We start from the raw sequence: 18,801 nt of genomic DNA, 5'->3' as shown, positions 1-18,801 counted from the left end.
AATTAACTATATATAGTTAATTATATATTAACTATATAATTTCCATATATAGTTAATGGAAATTACTAATTTGCCTTTTACTGAGGCAAGATGTCAACTGATAAATTTCAAAGTATTATGCTCAATATTTTGTTTTCATTATTAGTTTTGATCAATGTTAGCATTAGCACTTTAACATGTCTATTTGCTGTGGTTTATGACACTGTTCATATTTTCCTAATCAATATGGACAATTCAAATGTATATCTGTCTTGTGATTGGATGTAGAATTTCCTAACATAAAGGTGTCTACAGATAGGGCTTACATCTGAATTTCATACTTTAATCAAAAATATCACTTCGGATATCAGTTGGTTTTTCAACTCTAATGCACCAGCAAAAATTTTTGTCTCAGAGAATTATAAAATGGTGTGGAGGATGTTTGTTGTGCACCTTGTTGGTACAAATTAGCCCTAACACTCGCCTTGCTGGATCTATTGTTTTTTTTTGTTTGTTTGTTTTTTGTTTTGTTTTTTTGAGAGAGAGAACACATTTGTAATAGCTTCAGCTTCCATCCGCATCTTGTTAAATTTGAGCACCTGACCCAGCGGACCGCAGTGAGCAGCTTACAGGCCCTTTGCTTTTTGAGTTTTTGCCTCTGAAACAGAGCTGGGTTGATGTGGCAGGAGGGGAAAACGCAGGTGCTTGTGTTTACTTCCCTCCGGACCTCACTCCTCCTTGTCTCACAGAGGAATGCAGATAAATATTGATCAAGAAAGCTTTCAGGAAAAAAAAAAAAAAAAAGAAAAATACTGCAACCAAAGGAAATTAAATAGTGTCAAAGTGAAAAGAACGAGGAAAGGCAGGGTAATCCTTTAATTTAATTATATAAATTACAACAAAATATCCTTTCAAAATCTGTTTTTCTCCTCTCGCTTGCTACACTCTTCCCTCGCCGCTACTGCTGGAAAGGCTTTCCTGCGGTTGCTAAGAAACAGGGAAACTTTTTTTTTTTTTTTTTTTTTTTTTGGTGTTGGATTTTTGCCAGCAGGTCCCGGAGGCTGGAAAGGAGAAGGGGGCAACAGTGGAGGCACTGTGGCGTCTGCCAGCAGCCGAGTGCGGGCCCACAGCTGGGTCGAGCTGCGGCGCAGTCATGACGCCTCCTCCACACACACCTGGGGGGCGGGGGGGTCACGGTTCAGCCGATGATCGCTAAGCGCACCGGGACTCGGCAGTAAACATCGGGTTACGGATGGGTCGGAGTGATGAAACAGCAGGACTTTCGACCAATGAAGGCACTTCAAGACGATTCTCCAGAGGGAGCAAAAAATACCTTTTCTATGTACTTTGTTTTTAGAGGCTGAATCACAAGATGGCATTAGTTGCAGTGAGTTCTGCAAACAAATGAAACTCGTGAAACATATATGACAGAAGATGATTTTACCAAAGGGTTTATGACAGGCCCCACAATGGAAATCATTTTCCCAATAAGTATGCTAATCAAAGCCTCCGATGAAATGGATTCTACTGCTCTTTTATTATGTCGCTCTTTCTCTTTCCCAATGATTGACACATTGTAATCTTGCTAATAAGCACCTCCGCTGAATGTTTCCTTCCTATTGTGTTTGTATTTCAATAGGCCAAGTTGGCAGGTGTGCGCTGGTGTTTGCTTGGCACTCAACATGGAAGCTAATCTCAGCTACCTGCTATTATCCCAGAATATAGCCCCCCCACATGCTGTCAGTCTCCAATAATGTACCCCAGGGGTCAGCAGCCAATCAAACCCCACATTACTCATTCACTCCTTCCCTCCCAACCAATCATCGACATCATTACTGGCCTGTCTCTGGTCATTAAGAGAAGTCTTGAGGACCTTTTTTTCCCTTCCTACCCTGTCATAGGATGTTTGAAATTCACATAAAATAGGACTTGAACGGTCATTAAGGACTGACTTGACTTTATGTCCTCTGGAGAATGAATATATCCATTGGTTATTGCCAGACTGTGGAGATGAGAGCTGAAGCCGAGATCCCCAGACCACAGTTCCCTCCTCCAAGTCATCTGGGTCTTAAGATATCTGTGACATTAAATCTTTCATGTGAGTCCAGGAATTACCCCAAGGCCTCTTTCTAGTGACTCTTGTCAAACCTCCTCCCTAGGAAGGCATCCAAACGGGATTTCTACCAGACACCCAAACCACTTCACCTGACACTGCCCCAAGCCACTCCAAAGCACACGACATAGGGGTCACAGCTTAAGTGGAGATTTCCAGAGGCAAGCTACCCCCACTAATTAATCTTGAGGGATTTTGAGTTGTTTCTAAACCAGGTGTGACATTTAATCTTTCTAGTGGGTCCCCAATTTCTCCCAAGGTCTCCTAACGCAGGATAATCTATGAAACATCCCCCTAAGGAGGCAACCAGGAAAGTGTCCTTACGAGTGCCCAAAACACTTCCACTGATTCTACTCCTTACTTTTCTCCCAGACGTGTTGAAGGCATAACAGCTGAAGCAGCTTGAACTGAGTTTATCCTCTCAGTAGCTCTGGTTCCTACTGGGCATACTGAAGGTATTCTTACCAGATGACTAAAAAACTTCCAACTCCACATCCAGCTGTTTCCAAAAACAAATGACAAAGGAATTGACTTACGTCGAGATACCTTTAAAGTAGAGTAAGCCTCTTTAAGAGGGAGCTAGTTTGAAAACTAACTGCTTACAAGAAAAAAAAGAAAGAGCTCAATAAGTAAATAAAAAGCTTCTTGACCTTGAAAGACCAGTACAGATCTCAGTTCATCCATATGAATAAGAACAAGAGCTCCTGAAATCTTTACTTGGATTATCAACTCATGCTGAACAGAAACGTCTCACTCTAGATGTCCACATGATGAGACCAGAATGACCACTTGAACCAAGAAACAGGAATGCATTCCAGACTCCTGGAGAACAGAACTTGTAATGATTCAGTTAGTGGTGGCGTCTAGAAAATAAAAAAATTTACTTGGAATACATTGTGACAATACAACCCACCTTCTCACATTAGTTTTATATGGATGAAATAACATCTCTCTCTCTCTCTTTTTAGGCTAAATTAACCAAAAACACACACAGAAATCCACATCCTCACACCTTCTTCTGAAGGGAATCACCTAAATCTTCTCCAAGTCAAAGAAACACATCAGGACCGCTGAAGAAACCTTCAAAGGACCTTGACGTTTCTTTGCATAATGAAAAGTGTCTATTTCAGCTACATCTTTCAGTATTGTTTGCAAGTAAATTTATCAAAATGTTTAATTCACATTCCCTCACGTGGATGTTCAATATACTCTTAAAAAGTGTTTTTGTCTTTAGTTCATTTTATGGACTTATTTACTCACTTATCTCACTTATTTAATTTGGTTTTGTGATGACAAATTACTTGTTTGTGTTCAATTAACTCAAAAGTTACAAATCTAACTAACTTAAATTAACGTAATTAACTTAAAGGAACATTTTACTTTGACTTCTTGAAACCATTGAGTTCAATGCCAGTTTTGTGTCCTACATCTGACCAACTCAAAGATGAAAAGAAAATATAAAAAACTCACTCGGCAATTAATAAAAATGAAGAAATGGTTGAGAAAACAGAGGTAAAAGGTGCTTTTTGGAGTCACGGTTGTATTGTACTGTTTGCTTCAATGTGTTTATCATCCATTTACCAGCAATGTCAAAGACTGAACAAAAATCAGGCTGCTTTTTGAGCAATTTCAATGCTTGTTTCTTGATCAGGGTAGCTAATTCTGGCTGTTTTTATGTTGTATATGAATAATGAAAGAGCTTCAAGCCAAACGGCGTCAAAATTCTGTGCACAGTTGACCAATAAGTTTCTCTTTTTTTTTTTTTTTTTTTTACATTTATTCATTGCGTTTATTTAGTGGTGACCCAAGGTTGAGTACTACCACTCTTCTTGAGAATTCAAATGAGGATATCTTAAAAAATCCAAAGCGCTCGCTCATTTTGCTCCCGGTCCTTCAGGCTGACTCTGCAGCTGAATTAATTTGCCTCATCAAGTCCAAAATACAGAGATAATCAGCTTGATTTTTATAGTGACTTCTGAGAAGGTCAGTTGCTACACGAAGAGGCAGATGGTCGAGGTCTTCCAATCTGTTAAGACCGATTACTTCAACTTGAATTAAAGCCAAATAATTTTCCTGGCTTTTTTTCTTTTGCTCAACATGAATAAAATAAAAGCTAAGTAAACCACATGGACTTTTAATGTGAAGTAGATGTTTTCAGTAGTTATTAGAGATTCTCTTTAAAAACAACGGAGGAACTCAGGCTGTGGAAGTTTAAACAGGCAGTGACTGAGGTGACATTTCTGTCATTTTTCTCTCAACATCCAAATATTTCATAAGCTTGACATTTTAAAATGCAAATTTGAAGACAGGAAATGAAAGGAATGCAGAGGCACCTCACAGGTAATGAATCAGAAAGCTGCAGCCAAAACTTAGTTAAAAGTGAGAAGTTCTCTGTATTGAGCATTGTTTAAAAAACTTAAGCATCGTTCACTCCTATGTATTTTGCATCGAAACAGGCAAACTTTTCAACTGTTTAAACTTTACCTTTAATAACATAAAGTTACCTAATCAGTAATACTTTTAAAACAAATTTATATCAGTAATGATTTCTTGGTTAATGTCAAGTTGTCATAACAAAGACATTTTGAATAATGTCAACTTTGTATTAAAAGTGTCATAATTTACCGAATGACGCTTTATGACAACAGTCATAAATATTCATGAAGGCTTATTCATGTTCATGACAGGTGTTTATGACAGGTGTTATGTCATGTTTATGAAAGTGTCATGTCAGTCTTATTCAACCCCCTTCAAATAAAGTCTTACCCTTCCCCCTAATTTATTTTTCTGGATCAATTCTAAAGCGCTAATTTACTTTGCTGCTTTGTAAACTTTCAGTTCAAGTTGAAGTCAATTGCTAAGAATAATTCAGATAGATAGATGCTCTTCTTTTGAAAAGCTATAAATGTAGCAGTTCCATTTCCTCTTCCTACATTCTTCTTTTTGTTTTTCACTAAACTTTATTGAACAAATGGCTGGCAAACGACAAGTAAACAAATGAGGAAGAATAAACTCACATTAACAAACAACAAGGGGTGTTAAAGAAAAAATCATATACAGGAATTATTTTAACATGGTTGAATTTAGTGCTTTAGCACTTAGCATTAGCGTCCTCTAAACACCATGTTGGTATAGCATTTTGGCATTAGCATTAGCAGCATGTTTATGATTAGTCCTTTGGGTTAGCATAGCTAGCGTTGTAGCATGTTGACCTTCTTGTCACTTGAAGCTTTCTCCACTCTGCTTTTACAGGTTTCTGTTCTCTCCTTTTGGGTTATCTTCATGTTTAATTCCTTTACCTGTTCTTTCCTATTCCATGCAGTCCATAAGAGAAGTGACAGGCTACGTGTTGGTGGCACTGAATCAGTTCGAGTACCTGCCGCTGGAGAACCTACGGATCATCCGAGGCACCAAGCTGTACGAGAGCCGCTACGCTCTGGCCATCTTCCTCAACTACAGGCGGGACGGCTTCTACGGCTTGAGGCAGCTGGGCCTACGCAACCTGACGGGTAAGACGGGCCGCGGTCTGACTGCACAGAAACATCTGGAAGAGAGTGTGAAATCAGTAGCTGCAAGGTGTAAAGAAAAATAGAGATGTTAGTGTTTCCATTCTTCATTGCAGTTCCATTGTCCTTCATTCCTCTGTCATGTCTTTCCGTTCTCTCTTCATTCTGCTCTTACTTCTTTTCCTCACATCTTTTCTTCCTTCTGTCCAAACATGCTCTCCTTCCTTCCTCCTCTCTGCTTCCTGTTTTTGCCTCCACAGTGTCATTCCTTCATTCAAACCCTTCATCCTTTCAGTTTTTTATTCCATATCCTCCCTTTCTTCTCTCCTTTGTCTCTTTCTTAAATTCTTCCATTCTTCCATTTGTCCTTTAATCTTCCTTTCCTCCTTATGTTCTTCACATTTTATTTCCTTCTTCCATTTTTCTGTCCTTTTTGTTCTTCCTTTATTCCAATGCTTTACACTTCCTTCTTCCTCTCCTTTTGCTTTTCTTTCCTTCTTGACTCCTGCCTTTCTTCCATGTGTCTTTTCTTTTTTCTTTCCCTTCTTCCCTCTGTCATGTCCTTCCTTCCTTGCTCACCTCCCTGATGTCTTCAATCACTTTCTTTCCTTCGATTTTCTATCCTTACTTCTCTCCTTTTTTTATTTCTTCTTGTTAAATTTTTTTCCTTTTCTTTTCCTTTCATATATTTCTATTGTCCTTCTTTCCTTCCTTCCTCCCTCCCTCCTCTCGGATCTGGTGAAGAAAGTGTGTGTTTGAAATCCTATCTGAAGTGAGAACTAAAACAAAAAAAAACAAAAAAAAGAAACTTCTCCAAAGCCTGAGCGGCCGAACGAATCAAATGGATTTGATCGTCTTTGCGATAAATCAGAGGCAGTAAATGTAATATTTAGCCGTTTAAACTCCCCCTCACAATGAATTATGGGCTCTTTTTTAATTTGTGCTTCCAGCACATTTTCTGCTCTAAAAAAATGCCGGTTTGAATCATTTTTTTTTTTCTTTTTTTTCCCCCTCCCACACACACACACAAGCAGATTTATTGCGGCTTTAAAAGCTGTAAGTCACAGAAGTGGAACTTTGTAAATAAGCTGCTGAATTAGGAATGTTGGGCTAAATAATGAGAGATTTTCCCCTCAACTTGATTTTTTTTTTTTCCCCTGTCAGAAGAAAAAAGGCTTTGGAGGCAGGTTGCATCGATGTTTTACATAACAGCTGCTGTGTTGGGCTTTGTTTGGGCCATGCGGGAGCGCGACGCTAAACAGCAGCCATTTGTTAAAGGAACATTTAACGGTGGTTATGTCTGGAACAGGAAGCTGCCTCATGGTAGATCCTTCAAAATAATTGCCCTGCTTCACCGTCTTCCTGTCTTCACTTCGTACGTTTAAAAGAGTTTGACGTTCTCCTCGGTTGAGTTCAGAAAAAGCAGCAAAAGTTGATTTATACTGGATTTATATGATTTGCACTGTAAGAAACAGCTGCAGAATTACACACAGATCAGCACTTGGAAACACTGTAACATCTCAATTTATCTGAACATAAAATTAACTGATGAATCAATTAGTTTAACCCCTTAATTGCCATGACGACACTAGTGTTTTCATGGACCTATTGACTTTTGCATGTAAGTGTTTTGATGTGACAGTTAAATGGTTATCTGAAAGTTTTAAATCTTATGCATTGTATGTATGTATACACATTTTATTATGATATAATATCCATCAGATGTTTATTTATTCTGTGTTTATTAACTATATTTCTGTATTTTTTGTTTTATTTATTTATTTGCATAGGTTATTGATAATTTTTTTACTTATTTATGTATTTTAGTTATATATTATTTATATATATGTTATATATATATATATAACTTTTTTCAATAAAAAGTAAAATGAAATGAATACAATACATTTATTTATTTATATATGTATTCATTGATTTTACTTTTTCATTTAATTTTTATTCTTTATTTAATTCTTATTATGCAAAAAGCTGTAAATCTGGAACCAGATGACAAAATGGAAACTTGTCCTCCTTACTAAAGGAAATAGTTTGGGATCCACATTGTCTGAGCATCTGCTTCTATTTGCTTCCTCCAGTTTTCCTCCATCTTGTAATCGAAGGAATCCAACAAACGGGACATAGTTTATTTTGGGGGTTTTTTTCCTGCTTGCTGACAATCCTTAGAGAAAGGTGGGGGGATTTTGGAGGAAATGTGTTGGATGTCTTGATGGCTGGGAAAAAAACTACAAAAAAAAAAAGGAAAACCCCTCACCACATTCATTGTTGAGCTTCCAGGATGAATTGAAACCGAAAAGCTTTGGTGCACATTAGCGCGGCCAGGGAGTAAGAATCCCGTCCAACACGTCCGTCCTCAGAACTGTCGCCAAAGAACAAAGAGGAATGCGTCAGAAACGGCCACTTCCTGTTCATCGGCACACACTGAGGCACTCAACTGTATTTGTCATGATTTAAAAAAACAACAACAAACAAACACATTGCTGCATGTTTCTATTCAAAGCTAGCTGCCACATGGAAGAGAACAGCTATCGGTGCAGAAAAAGTTTCCCAGCAGGAATTTACTGCAGGCCCATGTCGTATTGACTTTGCAGCACCGCTTTAGAGATTGATGGTCGGGGAGCAAACAGTGATCCATATTAGGCCCCAGATTTATTGTGATAAGCAGCGTTTTATGGAGTCTGAATTCCGTGATAAGGCACTCCTGAGAGCTGTAAGGGCGTGTTGACATCCGGCGCCGGTACAGCAGCGGGGGGCGGGTTGGGAGGGGGGCACCTGTTTGACAGCCCCAACCAGGGAAGGAAAGCCTAAATGCACCTTCATCCCTGGATGACTCACAAGTTCTGCTCCACAAATAACACAAAAGAAGCAGGAAAATGCTGCTTTTTGCAAATAAATTAGGTTTTCCTTTATTTTTACCAACCTCAAGGACTCTCAAAGTAAACCGGCAGGAGACGCGTTTCGCTCAGCAGTTCAGTGGATGTGTAAGATTAGCATCAGCACTGCACTGAAAAAACGCAACACAAAGCCTTAGCAAGTATTTTTCTCTCATTTCTAGTAGGAATATCTTAGTGCCATTGAAATAAGTAACTATCCACCAAGAAACTGGAGCTGGTTTTAAGGCAACAATTTCTTAGTTTTGATTTAAAAAAAATGCCAGTTCCATTAACAGATTATTTCACTAATAACAGAATATTTTCCCCATGTTATTAGTGAAATAATCTTCCAATATAACTAGTACTTTCTCATCAATATTAAGAAATTAACTTAAAGCAATCTCCTATATCTTGCTGAAAACATGTAAGTTAGTTTTGTCTTATTAGAAGTGTACTAAGATATTTACCTTAGGAACTAGATGAAAATACTTGGTGAGATTTTGTTTCTTTGCAGTGTGTTTATTTCTGGTTGCCAGTTCAGATGTTAAAGACGCATTCAGAGCCTGAATGCGTTTCCACAGCTGCATACGTTTCCGGCGCTCCGCCTTCCTCAGATCCCCAGGCTTTATCCCAGTCCAGTGCTGCAGTTAAAGCAGAACCAGTAAAGCTTCTGGGTCAGCACTGGTCCCTCTAACTCTCCTGGGCTGCCATGTTTTTCTCTCTTACTCCAGCAGATCATCTTGTTCCTTCCGGAATGTTAATGAGGATCCAGTTAACTTGATGACTTGTACGAATCCATGAGAAGTTCCAGCTGCTCCGTCCTGCAGACTCTGGGCTGTGAAATCCTTCGCTGATGGATTTGAGTTGAGTTGTGCTGCAGTCAGTCTGCAGACAGCTGTGCAGGCGTCAAACCAGCAGCTTGTTCAGCTTGAACTCTGACGCAGCTGCAGCCATATGAACTGTGTACACACTTTAGCGCGTTACCACGGAGCTAATTACCCCACGTTGAGCAGCAGCAGGAGTAATAACCATTGGATCTTAAAAGCCATCAGAACTGATGAAGTGCTGTGTTTGAAACGCTCTGATCCTGTTCCTGACACTTTTTTGTTTAATTGTCCTTTTTTCCATCCATATGGATATAAACCAAATTCTCTGGTAGATATGCTCCCATAGTCCTACGTCCAGAACCCAGGTAGCTGTCCTCCCTTCCCCTCCTTTATCATTTCTCTGTTCTTTCATGTAAATTGCTTCCACTGAGGCTCACCGGGGCTGCGGCTTCCTCCCCCGATTGGAAGCTAATCGTGTCGCACTAATTGCAGCATTTGTGTGGGCATTTCGCAGGTATTTAGGCCAAATTACCAACAGCAGTTGCCGCTGAGATAAATTGATTAATAGGCCTCGTTATAATTAACCCCATGTGCATCTTCATTTGCGAGAGCATGGCTATTGATTCCGCGGGTCACACGCTTCTGCCCAGTCAACAGAAAAATCTCAGAATTTCCCTCATTTCAAAAACAAATTGAGCATAAATGAGGAACACAAACTTTTTTTTCTGTTATGAAAGGAAAAAAATTGAACTTACGCAGAAGAGAGCTGCAAATTTAAAAATGAAATAATGACACTTTCAATGCAAAGTTGATCATTTTAATGGACTTTTAATGCAACCTTGCATTAAAAGTGTCGTTATTTACAGAATAACACTTCATGACAGCAGTCGTAAAATTCATGAAGACTCCATTATCTTCATGTCAGGTGTTACATCACATTTATGACAGTGTTACCCCGTCAAAGTGTTACCAAATAATCAATGTACTAGGTGTCAAGCGGGGAGGTGGAAGTATCATACTGTGGCACAAAGTGTAGCAAATGAAAAAGTGGACAAAAATCCCAAATTCTTTAAAATATCCAATGTCTGTCTGCTCCAAAAGTAAAACCTGGGCACAAAAATCAGCAGGGTCAATCAATCAATCAATCAATCAATCAATCAATCAATCAAATTTGTATTTCACGTTTCAGCAACAAGGCAGTTCAAAGTGCTTTACATCATAAAAACACAAAAATAAAGTCAACAATTGAAACGATAAAGTTTTTCAAGTTTTGTCGTTCCACATCAGAATGTTGATTATGTTTCAAAAGTCGCTCTAAACAGGTGAACCTAAATCTAGATTTAAAGGATCTCATTGTTTCTGAAGTTCATTCCAGATTTGCGGTGCGTAGAAGCTGAATGCTGCTTCTCCATCTATACCACATGTATCGAGCAAGAAAAATACCTCAGTTTATGAAGCTATGTAATCTCTGATAACAGGCAGATTTTGAGGCATTTGATTTCTGAGCCAGAGTCTAACGCTGGAAGAGACCAAACAAGAAATAAAAGGACGACTCATTGAAAGGGCTCCAAGGCAGTGGAAGCCCAGATATGGAAGGTGTGTTCTTGTGTGTTATGTTAAAGCTGTATGTTGGGGAATGTCAAATATGTTGGCACTACATTCCTCCAGGTCTTCCACAAATAATTCAAGCTTACTCATATCAAAAAAAGGAAAAAAAAGAAAAAAAAAATCAGAAGTTGTGATCTTTATTTACATTTCTTTTCTTACAAACTTTTCTCTGTTCTCTTTTTGGCCTTCATGTTTTCTTATAGATCAAACTGTTCTGTCTAACCCAAACCCTTTGTTGGAGTATGAAGCTGAAACTGGTTTAGCGGTTGTGAAGGTTTTACATCGTCCAAAACTTTTTATTTTCTGGTCTTTTTCTCAGTTTTTCTTCTCATTATCGTTCGATCTTGGTGCATCACACATTATGCATGATAAGCACATTATGCAACGCCGATGTCTGAGGAACACAACAGTCCTTGAGTTTTCACATCAAAGATGGGATCTGCTCTGTAATATTTTTTTTTCTTGAGTAAAGGTTTTAATTGAGCGACTTAGCAGTTTTATCTAAATTCATGTCAAATTTCAGCCAAGTAGTGAAGCCATGAAGTGAAAGTGCAGCTGTTGCACAGATTGGCAGTCAAGCGCTGGACCTTCACTAATCACTTCTTTACGCGTTTCGCCAGATGCTTTCAGAAATCACGCAGCCTTTCCTGATGGAAGAACATGGAGGAGCAAAAGCAGCCGCCGTAATTGCGTTTGGAGTTTGTTTAGGCAAAAAATTCTCCCTCCATTGCCTCTTTACTTAACATAAAGCCTGTGGTGTGATCTCCAGAAAGTGGTGTAATTACAGGAAGATCAAATAGAGCAAAAGCGGCTAATGCTAATACGCACTCTCGATCTGGACCGTTAGAGGAAAGAGGGAGAGAGAAGAGAGTTGGGGCCCATTAATAATGAATCCAGTGTCATCATTAAGGCACCAGATGATTAAAACATATCTCCCAGCTTCAAACGCTGCTTTGCCATCCTAGGAAATGCTGCAGTTGTGAATCTGCAAAGCAAGAGAGCCCTTCAGTCTGCTTGTGAAATAAAGTTTTGCTCTTTTTTCTTTTTCTTTTTTTCTTTCATCTCTTCCAGTTCCTTTTTGGAGGGGCGAAACACCAAAGTACCAACATTCCTTTTTGAAAACAAAAATACAGCTCCAGTTCGGTGTGATGTAACGCATCCCATAAATCTGCACAGACGTCTCAATGATATGAACTTTTACACCAAGTTGGTGTAAATCGTCTTTGCCGCAGCTTCTTGAGACGACTATGTTATGTCGACTGGATGTAGACAGTTCCAATACGAGAACCTTTAAATGTTCTTGATGGAGAAGACTAATCACTACTCAGACTGAAGACCAGTCGTACCAAATTATCTTTCGTTAGTATTCATGCTCAGGAGAATGCAAAGCTTCACCTTTGGCTTGATTTCTGCAACCAAGCAGTCATTGTCATGCAACGCTTGTGCTCAGGCTTATTGTTGTGCTGCGGCGGGAGTCTTTTAAGTCCATTGACAGGGAGAGCCAAGGGGCCCCTGGTTTGTCTCCATTAGGGGCCGTAACACTCATGGAAGGAGGAATAAATGATCTCTAATGGATCGGAAGCAGTCCTCTGAGGGCAATATGTCCGCCGCCCTCTACGATGATCCTGGACGTTAAGGTTACTCGACTCCGGCTGAGTGAACCGACTCCGCACCTTACATCACCTTAGTTAGCAACTCTGACTTTTGCTCCAATAAATTGTCTAATATCACCTATAAACTCAGCCTTCCGGATCATTTCTCAAAACTTTGGGATTCAATACTCTTTGGCTGGAGAATGAGTCATCGCTCAGGTGCAAGCACTCTCCACTAACCTTGATGACAAAATGTAGCCCTACAGAGTATGGACTACTGGGGTTCAACAGATGTGAATCTGCTGACCATTTTTTTGGCTAAAGACAAAAAAAATATTTGCCAGAAGCATTTCCTTCTTGAAAACTTTGATCTAAAGCTGTTTTCCCACCTGATAATCTGGTTTTGGTCAGTTAGAGACCAAAACTGCAGCATTTGTTCCATTTTCAGCTGCTATGGCACCGAGTCAAACCAACCACACACTTAAGCAACCCGTTCCCCTCCTCGTCTGTGAGGGCGCTGCACCAAGAACCACTGAAGGAAACTACACGAAAACCTCTGACGAAGACACTGAGCGCAACCATAAACTAAATGCAAGCTAAAATAGAGTAGCATCAGGTTATAGCGGTTGTGGAGTTTCTCTTTTGAGCAGTTTCTCCTGCTAGCATTAAACTTGTGCCTTTGTTTTGGTTGCAATTACCCACAATGCCAGGCGTTTTAGTCCACTTCCTTCTCTTGAAAGCAGACTCTGTTCCATGCACACAAATGCACACAGAGTATAAGGTGCTTCCCTCTTTTATTTAACCTTTGCTTTATGACAGTCCCAAAGGAAGAACCTGATTTTATGGAATTTTAGTTTAAGGCCATGATGGTCAAAGCAGAAGGTTGATTTTTGTGTTTGGTGAATCAGTTCTGAGTTGATTTGGCTCATGAATGGCCCAATGATGCCCCAGTATTTAAAAATTCCGTTCTAGCCAAAGGTTCCAATAACCTTTAGCAAACCTATGGTTAACATGTGGAAACCTCCTACTGGTATTTATGGACATCTGTATGCTGCAGTTCTTAAACAGTTTGCTCTAAAAAGTTTTTATTTACTTCCATTTGAGAGATATTTTGACCAATTAAAAAATCCATCCATCTTCTTTCACCCTTGTCCCTTAGTGGGGTCGGGAGGTGCTGGTGCCTATCTCCAGGTAATGTTCCGCACGAGAGGTGAGGTCACCCTGGTCAGGTCACCAGTCTGTCGCAGGGCAACACAGAGACAGACGGGACAAGCAACCAGTCACACACACTCACACCTAGAGAGAATTTGGAGAGACCAATTCAGCTGACAGTCATGTTTTTGAACTGTGGGAGGAAGCCCAATTACCTGGAAAGAACCCACCATGCACAGGGAGAACATGCAAACTCCATGCAGAAAGACCCCAGGCCGGGAATTGAACCCAGAACCTTCTTGCTGCAAGGCAACAACTCTACCAACTGTGTCACTGTGCAGCCCTCAATTAAACAAAGTAAAGTATAAATAAAAACCACTTTGGTCCATTTATGTTCATTAAACTACCAGGGTCAAAAGTTGACTTTGTCCTTCAGTAAACAGTGCTTGAGACCAGGCCTTCTGATGACCGGAAGTGTCCATTTGACAGTAATTACATTGAGACCGGCTGATCGTTCTGCTCTCGGAGGTGTCCACGCTCTGACATTGCCTCCCATTTGCATGATTTAGGGTCCGGGTGAAAAAAGAGTTGTCCTCCAGGGTCTCCGGACACTTTGACTCCGACGCACATTGATGATGTCTTTGGGTTCTCCGAGCCCGTCTGCCTCTCCAAACACTAATCAGGCACGTCCAGTCTCTATCACTGATGAATAATAATGTATGCTGCACATCTGGAGAAGTCATAAACCAGAGATGGCCAAAATAAAAAGACATGAATTCTTGTTGGGGAAAAACTCATCAAAAGTCATGTTAAATATTCTGTAGAGCCAGATGGAGGCAATTTATCGTTCCGAGTTGGTTTGTTGGTGTGTGCGCGCGCGTCTGTGTACTCCAAATTATCCAAGCGGAGGGATGAGTGCAGCAGCTCTTTGCCAGAGAATGACAAATTGCCCATTTAGCCCATTGTAAGTGTCAATTTTAATGCAGAGGGGTTAGGTCTGTTTCAGCACTTGCTCACCATTCTGCAGGGTAAAAACATGGAATATGGTTTAGCTTGAATTACAAAATCCGTGTCAGGGCAGAAGTGTGTGCATGTTTCTGATCCACAGACGGCAAAACACACACAGGAAACTTTCTTTCTGCGTGCAAGCACATAATAAGAGCTACATTTCAAGTTCTGAGGCCGGCGGCTCAGCAGTTTTCTCCCCGCCGTCACGGCTCCCCCATGGCTCGTTCGCGGTGCCCTTTAAATTTCAGTTTGATGTCGCAATCTTGAACAATTGTACCCAAACACAATTTCCAGCTCAATCTCCGAGCGGACCCCGGCTTGTCGGGGGTAACTCCACTGTAAAACAGCCTGTCACTGCCGTTGCAAAAAAAAAAAAAAAAAACGGCGCAGCAATTTCTCGGAGGGTTGTTGAGCAACGAGAGTGGCAATTTATTTGATGAGTGAGTTGCTTGACCCAGGGGTCAGAGGGAGCTATAAAAAAATGGGGTAAAAACCTCAAAAAACAAAACTTATATTTTTTATTACTGATTTCTGACTTTGTCATCTGGATTTTGAAGCTGGATCCTGGACGAGGAAAAGTGAAAACCTCTTCAAACCCCTGGAGTTATTTCACAGTGTTGATGACTGCGCCGGTAATCAGAGGAAATCTAAGTAGTCAATGTTTTCAACATATTTATGTATGAATTGACTGAAGTAACAGACAGCAGTGATCAAGAACTTTGATCTGACATTTAACCTTTATTAGGATCCTCACCCTCCTCCCCTCTTTTGTTTCCCCGTGCTGATTGGACGGCCTCTGCCTCGACTTCATCTGAATGCAGGAAGCGGTGACAGAAGAGGACCTATTAGGACTGGAGCCCATCCGGCCCTTTAAATGCGCCGTGTCTCCAGCTCCATTTTCATTTGCCTCTTATTGAATTTACCGGCTTCTGGTTTGCCGTGATTGCATTTTGTGTCACCCCTAAAAAATAATAATAATAATTAAAGAAATACCCCCCTCCTCAACCTCTCATCACTAAAGGTAGAGTGACACCCAGTTCTTTTGTAAACATGGCTGCTCATCAAGCAGTATTCAGATGGAGGTGGCAGGGATTCATTTAGCGTCCATTGAAGCTTTAAGGTGGTGGTGGGGGAGGGGGGTGCTATCTCCACCCTCCCACCTACGCAGCATCCATAATCTCCTAAGGTGAAGCATTTTTCATCAGGATTCACTGCAAAACAATATCAGTCCAGACTGCTAAATTTAATCTGGGGGCTTTAAAACCCGATTATGGTTATCTGAAGGGCCGCGGCGGCCGGCTTCTGGAGGGCGGGGCTAAGTCAGAGAGACGGGGTTGGACCTCCCCCGCTCTGTCGCCCCTCACCCATTCGTCACCCGCCGTAATATCTCCTTGGCTGGCAGGGCTAATAATGGAGAAGAGGGGAAACGGGACTCGGGAGAGCCGCCTCCGCCTGCATGGTGCAGAGGCGGTTCCTCTGAAGTCAGAGGATCTCACTTGGAAAAATTGTATCGTTTATAAAACGGAGCACAAACAACTTTGGCAGCTTTTTAGGCATGTGACTAATACAGTGCACCCGACCTTTCCCTCTTAACTTCCTAACTCGCACCTTTAGGAGCTTGATTTCATTTTGGTCACTACAACAGCACAGCGTCTCTCCTCCACCTGCCTGACGGCGAACCGGCTCCTGTTTTCTGCTTGCATGATCTTCGCAATCAGCAGCCGTTTATCCGGCCGACTCGGCTGCAGGTGGGAGGCGAAACACTTATTCATAGAATTTGGGAAGTCGTTTTCACTTATGTAGCCTCTTTCTCAACAGCCCACTTTAATGTAAACACACTTTGAGGCGCTGGGGGGAAAAGGAGGGCCACCTCGGGGACTGGTGCTTGTTTTACAGAAGAGTCAGGAGTTTTCTTTGTAAAGGAAATACAAAACTTTCATTTAATTTTGAACTGTTTTTAGGAGCTTGCATATCACATCTGTGTTAAAATGTTTCTCCATAAAAAAGTTATTTTTAATTTTATAACCTCTGGCAAAAATATATATAATCAATACTTTAAGTTGGTTACATTTTAAGGAAATAGCTGGACTTTATTTTAAAACATAGCTTAAGCGCTCAATCAGAATCACCAAGCACTGAGGATAAGCATCATATAATTTTGAGGGGAAAAAATATGTTGAAGGACAAAATGATGAAAATTATATTATGAAATAATTCAAAGCTGTGGAATTACTCACCAAAGAAAAACACTGAATTACATCTGACAGAAAACCTAAATGTTAGGGAAATCACTTAGCATTTAAGAAAATATAGATTCACCTTTTGTTGAAATAAATAACAGCATTGAAGAAAGAAATATGGAATCATTAAATGTTTAAAACTAATTTAGCTTACATCAATCGGAGAAAAAAAGAGTCTAAATTTTTTTTATCCATCTGGCTAAACATTCTCTTAAGAGCAGAAATTTCGTATTTTTCACCAAAAATCTAGTTTTGCAGTTTTGCGCCTCTGTAAACGTTTTCATTTCTAATTTTTCCCCCAGGTAGTTGGAATTTGAACATAATTTTCCTGAACACGTCGGCGCTTCCGGCTCCCGCCGCCTCGCTCTCGCTCTCATGCGAGTCGCCATTTTTACCAGAATTGCGGATTTGCTGCGCTCGTGTCACGCTCCCTGAAGAGGGTCTGCACTCAAAGAAAATGAAGGCCATTTGTTTCGTTCCCCCCACACAGTTCACCGCCTTCTGTCACGCCGTCTGACAGGTCTGTGTCCGAGAACATACAGATGGACGGAAACGAGCGGAGATCTCGTACAAACATGATCCGTTGGGGAACTTCTCTTTACATTTAGCTCACTTTGTTACATTTAGATAACGAACGTCATCTTCTGCTGGTTAGTAAGCCGTCCAATCACAGCAGAGAACTGACTTCTTCTGTAAAGTCCTTGGAAGATCTTAACTCACACAGTCCATATTAGTTTCATAAATGTCGAATCCCCTGAATAAATATATACATATTTATTCTCTATCACAGTTTTTCTCTTTTTTTCTTTTTAGAATATAACAAAAAAAGGAGCAATGGGCCAACTTTAGCACAATAAAAGTGGAGCAATAAAACATACTGACCTTTAAAGTTTTCTGCAAAATGTAGTAAAAAAAAGAGGCAGTGTCTTGTACAGAATATAATATTCTGTTTGTTACAAAATAAAATTAGCTACAATACGTCAATATTTCACAAGAACTGTTGAATATTTTAGGGTTTCTGTAAAGTCGCTTCGCGTTATCTACGTCTCTTCAACACAAAAAACATCCTAATGAAGTTAATAATGTTGACTCACACACTGACTCTGTTACTCTGATAAAACAGAACCAAAATAATTTTCACAACTTGGTACCAGAACCACTAGCTACAGGAGTAGAGACGTTCTGTAACTTACCTTCGCCTGGTGTGAAAACGTAACATTTGTATGGATTTTAACCCCAGAGAATGAAAGTCAGTGACTCAAATATGTAGTGAAAACTTCAACACAAAGTTTACAGAATTTTGGATGACCAGATAAAAAATGATTCCAATATAAAATATCCATTAACTGTGGACATCTACAACAAAACATATTGACAAAAATAAGCAACAATATAGTCTGGTCATTTAAATCCTCACAAACAGATCATAGCAATTTAACTTAGGAGGAAATTTAAAATATATTTATTGATACATCTTCTTTATTTTGTGTCAATTTTCCTCTTAGAACATTTTTACTCAAAGGTTCCTTATAGGAATTAGCATTGATTAGCAAGGATGTTTAGGTTGGGGTGGAGAGACGTCACCTTCAAAATAAAAGCCATAAATATACAGAGTTTGTCATGCACAAACTCTGATTGTGAGTTTTCACACAGGCCAGTGGAGGACACCCAAAACGTCAAACCAGGTATGGTTTCACAGCTGCGCATGTGAGCTGACTCCTGTTGCTTTTCGCTGAGTTCGACTCAAATAAGAACGACATCAGGAGAGCGGGTGAGAACCGGGGTTGAGTGTTTCTGAAGGATGAGCTTTAGGTGGTTCCTAATGAAGAAGAGCAGAGGGCGGATGCCCTGGGCGCGCGCCGCTTTAGCTGCGTGAAAAGCGACA

General features: G+C 40.2%; 1 protein-coding gene across 2 annotated transcripts in view; it reads left to right on the top strand.

Moving 5' to 3' along the window:
* Positions 1 to 18,801, top strand: part of LOC106956630 (receptor tyrosine-protein kinase erbB-4-like) — a 137,627-nt gene that overhangs the window by 25,649 nt on the left and 93,177 nt on the right. For both annotated transcript variants that reach the window (XM_015047590.1, XM_015047589.1), the window contains exon 2: positions 5,415 to 5,601. In XM_015047590.1, coding sequence (XP_014903076.1) covers positions 5,415 to 5,601 — 187 coding nt within the window. The remainder of the gene's footprint in view (positions 1 to 5,414; positions 5,602 to 18,801) is intronic.

Source organism: Poecilia latipinna, unplaced genomic scaffold (assembly GCF_001443285.1).
Source record: "Poecilia latipinna isolate Pla-1442-1.1 unplaced genomic scaffold, P_latipinna-1.0 Scaffold835, whole genome shotgun sequence".
Taxonomy (NCBI): domain Eukaryota; kingdom Metazoa; phylum Chordata; class Actinopteri; order Cyprinodontiformes; family Poeciliidae; genus Poecilia; species Poecilia latipinna.
The sequence above is the reverse complement of the archived record's forward strand: the minus strand, read 5'-3'. Positions and strand labels throughout refer to the sequence as shown.